Here is a 6,129-nt window from a genome sequence, read left to right as displayed (position 1 = left end):
AATGCAAACGTAAGTACCTTGAGCGTTTCTACTGGTTCAGCTGAGTATGTAAAAATGTTCTGAAGATGATGAGGGTTCTGAACGAATCCGTTCCGTTTTGCGCGAGTCCGCCTCCCCGGTCCCGGTTCCTCTTGACGCACTGCAAGCCTCTTCCCTCGACCTTAAGGCGAGCGGCAGCGACCAATCAGCAGCGCGCACCACGGGCTGCAGAGGAAGCTGTTTATGTGACTCCGGCGCTAATTAGGCTCATGAACTAACAAATCGCTTTGCACAACTGGCGAGGAAAACGATCACATCCATGGATTGTCTGGAGAGGTCTGCCACCTTTATTGCGATTTGCTGATTTTTTTTTGTGTGTGTGTTGCTTGCTTCTTCCTATATCGTTCGACCGTCGCCTTTTCCCCCAACTTATTGCAGAGAAACTTTCCGCTCGGGGTGTGTGGAGTATTTTTTTTTTAAAGCGAGAACCTGCGACACTTCAATTTAAACTGGGGACTCTAGTCTCGACTATATCCAACCATGTTTCAACCTACACCCAAGCGGTGTTTTACTATAGAATCGTTGGTGGCGAAGGATAATCCGGTATCGAGGTCCGAGGAGCCCATACGACCGGCGGCTTTGAGCTATGCAAACTCCAGCCAGATGAATCCCTTTCTCAACGGCTTCCACCCCGGCGGCAGGGGCGTCTACTCGAACCCGGACTTGGTGTTCGCCGAGGCGGTCTCGCATCAGAACTCTGTGCCCGTGCACTCGGTGCCGCCGCACTCACACGCGCTGGCTGCTCACCAGCTTTCGTCGTCGCACAACCCGCACGCTCTTTTCGCCAGCCAGCAAAGAGACCCCTCGACTTTTTACCCCTGGTTAATACATAGATATAGGTACTTGGGTCACAGATTCCAAGGTAGGTTTGAACGGATTTCTCGTAGCACGTTGTCGAGATGTTATGTTATGTTCATTTATCCACGACGGCAGTCTACAATGTCGACGAAAATGATGTCTGAAGGCTGTAGTCGGGAATAGTCTAGTGGTTAGTTTATTTACAATTCCGTTCCTTGCACTCAGTAGTAGTAATTTGTATATTTTGTACCCCGTTTAACCACATGTACATTGTATATTGCTGTTGCACTTTACTGTTACATTTGCACTCTGGATGGATGCCAAACTTATTTTAGTTGTACTGTACTTGTGCTGCCTGCATGATGACAATACATTTGAATCTAGTCTAATCGAATCGAATCTACACATGGCCAACAGATCCACGTATGTTTATTATTTCGTTCATAGTGGAATTTAAACGAGTTATTTATTTAACGTTACCCAATTTTGCCTATATTTTATGCACGCTATCTGCAAGGCTGAACGTCGGCCACTGCAATTTCTTTTTTTAATGCCAGTATAAGATGTGAAGCTAAAACGAAAATAATATAAACACGTGCTGCTTTCTCCTTCCGTTTTGACGGCAATATAGGCTGCTGCTGCAAAAAAAAAAAACTTTGATTTGCTATTTTGCTTATTTTGTTATTTGATGGATAATTTTGGTTATTGCTATTTTTTGGGCAATTGCTAATTTGGATATTGCAAGGCTGCACAGAGTCAAATTGTTGCTGTAATTTAAAGATTGTAATTAGTCAATACAAATTAATCGTATGAGGCCATTGTGGTCTAAAAGTATATATATTTAAAATAGGCTAAATTTACTGGAGGGTGCATTTTTATTTTTTTAACCTTTTTTTGTGTAACAGTTTATGATTTATTTTGCGTGTTCTAATATATGAATGAACCGCCGTGTCATTTGGAAATGTCTAAATAGTATTAATTCTAAATTATTTTCTAAACCAGTTGTAAATGGCTGCTGGTTTGTATAAATACTGCTCATATTTTACCAATGATTGCAGCGTGTCCATGCTATTTCTGAGCTAATTGAATTATGACTACACCTCTATAGTCTTTGTATTGTCTTGCTGTCTCCCTGTCCTCATGCGGATGGGTTTAATCCAGGCTAGACGAGGCAAGGTTTACGCACGCACGCGTCTGGGCCTATAAAGCCGAAATAAATGACCCCTATTTGTCACCGTGGTCTTAACTCCTCTCAAGACTGAATTTGTGGTATTCTCCCGTCTTTGGCCTTAGCGATGAGTGAATAAATGGTGTGCACAGCAATCTAAAAGTCTAGACCTAAAAATAAATAAAAACTTGCTGCCATGCCTTTGATGTCTGGAGTGGAAATTGTGGCCTTTAATGCTGTTGTCTCATTGCCCGTATACGAAAATGGAAAGGTCCTAATATATGCTCCTTTTTATGACCGTTCCCAGGTAATGAGACGAGTCCAGAGAGCTTCCTTTTGCACAATGCACTGGCGAGAAAGCCCAAAAGAATTCGGACAGCTTTTTCACCTTCGCAACTTCTGCGGCTTGAGCACGCGTTTGAAAAAAACCATTACGTCGTAGGAGCCGAACGCAAACAGCTCGCGCACAGCCTTAGCCTCACAGAAACTCAGGTAAGGACCGTTCCGTCAGCATCCATCTGACATCCTCCACGTTGTGTGTCCAGTGTGGTCCATTATCTGTCTCATCGAAGCACCGGGAGATTTATAGGCCTGTTATTTAACTATTGAACTTTGGTGATGTTTTGTTACTTAATTGTGTAATAATGTCGGCTGTCGGAGTATAGGCCTATTTTAAATGACCAATAAGAAGGAGTAAGCTAATATACGGTGTTATTTATTAACAGACAAGCAAAACGAAAAAAAAACACCGTATTTTGCTCATGAGGTGGCTTGGGGCATAATATGTCTGATTTAGTTGTGTTGTGTTTTTATACATTTTTTATTTTTATTTTATTATTTATCATGGCACTGTGTGCTTTGGAAGCACAACACACAACTACCCTATGTGATGTTTTGTGTATTCTTAATATAAACCAAGAGCAGTAGCACACAAAACAAAATTGTAAACGATTCCAGGTAGCCGCCTAATGGCGCATATTACCGAAATGCGAGAATACGTGTTCCCAAACGAAAACAGAGGCTTTCCTATGTGGATCGAATCCACGGTCATTGTATAGACGCTAACCTCATTTTAGGAGGGGTTGAGTTACTTTGTTTTGGGGAGAATGTTGCCATTCAAAATGGAGGGCAATTAACCAGTTAACCATTTTATGGGATACGTGACACAAAGAACGGGCAGGATTCAATGGGCTCCTCTTGCCATATTTAAGATAGTGTTTTGAGTCTATCATCCTGCTGCGGACCAGTCGGTGCCTTTTGTCCTGGTGTCAGTGCCGACTCTTTTTATCGAAGCGGGGGCCTTTAAAGGGGTTGAAGGGAGAAATGAACCATCACCTACTTCAATTAGCTGAGTGAAGGCATATTAAATGCACCGTTAGGCCTAACGGGATGACAGGGCAGCAATAGACAGCTTATATCGATGTTGAAATCCCCCGCGGTATTTATATACAAATACAAATAAATATTCTAAGGTGACCACTAGAAGTACAAATATAATGTTTTAGATATATGTAGTGCACAATGTGTCTAAAGCGCCTTTATTTAATTTGAACCCCCCCTCCCCATTTGCAGATGGAATACAAGGCTAAACTATATAGGCATATATACACACCACCTGACCTACATTTAGGCACCGCATCAAAACGTTTTTCAAACATACAATTTTGGCTCATGTGTTATATGTATACGGGGCGTGTTTATGGGTGTTTTTTTTCCTTTTTTTCTCCATTTTCATCATGCATTCAAAACTTGTATAAGGCTGTTAAACGTTTTTGTTTCTCATGACGTGACCTCTCGCCATTAATATTCATTGGATGTTTTGTCTTTGTTTCGCCTTTACAGGTAAAAGTGTGGTTTCAGAACCGAAGAACCAAATTCAAAAGGCAGAAGTTGGAGGAGGAGGGCTCGGAGTCGCAGCAGAAGAAGAAGGGCACGCATCACATAAACCGGTGGAGGCTCGCGACGAAGCAGTCGAGCCCGGAGGAAATTGACGTCACTTCCGACGATTAAAAAAAAAAGACTATTATAACCTGTGACTGCAGCGTCGTTGAAGGAGTGACATGGATCATAAGAATGCCGTGTTGAGAGAGACAGTGAGAGGGTAAAAAGCCAATGTCACATTTCTATATCTTCGGAGATCGGCAGCTGAGGCGGGTGAGAGAGATCCGACCGGTGGCACTGCTGTCACAAGGGTCTGTCAATCCGTATCAAATTGCCCAGGCAAAAAGTGATTGACAGTGTTGCAGTCCACCTACCTGACCCCCCCCCCCCCCCCTCTTCCACGCACCAACCCACCACTACAAAACAACCACCCACCCACCACGACCACCACCACACCAACCGCCCAGCCCCAAAATATTACCTCCAATTCACATTGGACATTTGCACTTCTGACGGTTTCCAAAAAAAATAAAAAAATAAAAAAAACGTTCCCACTCTCAACTATACCAAAATACTAAACTTTTTTTTTTTTTTGTAAAACTTGAAATGCATGGTAGTTTCTTTTCTGGTATAGCTGTTTTAACAAATTTGACAAAACATTCTCAAAAAACAATTTTTGTTTTTACTCTATTTTCAAACTCAAAGATGTTGTGCTTCTACCTTTTTACAAAGTGTGCAGTCTTTAATTAATGATTCTCGTGTAAAAGTGATTGTGAAAACATAGCGGTGCTGCGTTATAGTGTTTTTAAAGGAAAATATATTGGAAGATGAATTTCGGAGAAAAAACTAAAACTAAAAAAAGTTTATAAAAGTTTATCATACCACAGATAAAGTACTTAAAGGGAAAGTATCAGGACAGTCCTTTAACCTATATGCTTTACCAATCCGATATTCTGGCCCGACCATACTGTCAGGATTTGACCCTCCCGTGAGAGTTGCCACGAAGGACTAACTGCAAGAATTGACAGCCATAGAGGCGAGAAAAACTTCAAGCACTGAGCGAATTCCATGTACAGAAATACTAAAAAGTTAATGTTTCTGTTCAACTCTCTTTTATCATAATGTAAATAATTTTGTGTTTGTGTTAAGTTTGCTACAATTTTAACACAAAGTATACTTCCAAGAAGTATGTAATTGTCAATATTTTGTCAATAAAGTTTTATCAATATGTTGCGCGCAGTACAATTATAGGGTTTTGATTTTGGAACAGCTGCATGGCATGATGCATCATATAGAGAGAGGGGCCTCATTAACAACCTACTGTCACAACATGCGCTCCGATGAAAATTGTACAACCTATATTCACAGTTTTCTTATTTTGGCTGATATGTGACTAATTTCAAACGGTATGGTGCATGTGGCACACACAACACATTGCTCTGTGTATATTTGTTTTCTGTGCTGCCTCTCAACCTTGATGGATGGCATTAGATTTATTTGGAGGGGCAGCAGTCTGGTCCTACAAAGAGTCCTACGAGCTTTTGTGAAAGTGCAAATCAGTTTAGGCAATTATCATGCGAGTAATATGAGGGGGGAAAGGGGATGCATTGCCCAGTGGTCCACTCTAATCTCTTAATCCATGGATCCGAGGGGGCTTGGTTGGACATAATTTAGTACAATCTGACTACCCCTCACGACGCGATAAGGGAAGGTTGCAATGTGCCGCAAAATGGGATCTTTGTTTTAAATCTTGTCTTCCACACATTTAAATGAACAAAACAATACGACACGACACTCTCTGAGAATCGTATATGGCCGTAAATAGGGGGTCGGAGCTAAAAAATAAATTATACAATAATTCGTCCATATTTATTTACACTGTCCATCAACAATAACAATGCACACAGTTGCTTTGCAAAAGTTGCAGTTACAAAAATAAAGACACTAAATTGAATTATGATTTTCTCTAATGAATATAGGACAACACAAACACACGCATTTTGTTATGCGAGGTATAGCGAGTGTTTATTCAATTGTTTTCGCAGATTGAAAATTAGCTTTTCCAGGGGTGGGGGAGTAGGGGATGCTATAGCGAACTATATAGGGAATTCTTAATCGTCCCATAGACTATAACAGCAATAAAAATCTGTAGAGAATACCATTAGCTTTGAAAAAACCCTAAAAGCTTTATTACAAACCCAGCTTTGAAATAGGGGGATTAGAGGACTGAAAGGGTCCCACAA

At 41.1% G+C, this 6,129-nt stretch overlaps 1 protein-coding gene across 1 annotated transcript; it reads left to right on the top strand.

Moving 5' to 3' along the window:
• Positions 1-519: 519 nt before the first annotated feature.
• Positions 520-4,442, top strand: emx2 (empty spiracles homeobox 2; the record flags this gene model as incomplete). Its single annotated transcript, XM_084321210.1, has 3 exons — positions 520-901; positions 2,313-2,497; positions 3,848-4,442. The coding sequence occupies 3 exons, from the start codon at positions 520-522 to the stop codon at positions 4,013-4,015; spliced, it is 735 nt and encodes a 244-aa protein (XP_084177336.1). The 3' UTR covers positions 4,016-4,442.
• Between the last annotated feature and the right edge of the window lie 1,687 nt (positions 4,443-6,129).

This window comes from Notolepis coatsorum (assembly GCF_963971535.1).
Source record: "Notolepis coatsorum genome assembly, chromosome: 9".
NCBI classification, from domain to species: Eukaryota; Metazoa; Chordata; class Actinopteri; order Aulopiformes; family Paralepididae; genus Notolepis; species Notolepis coatsorum.
The sequence above is the reverse complement of the archived record's forward strand: the minus strand, read 5'-3'. Positions and strand labels throughout refer to the sequence as shown.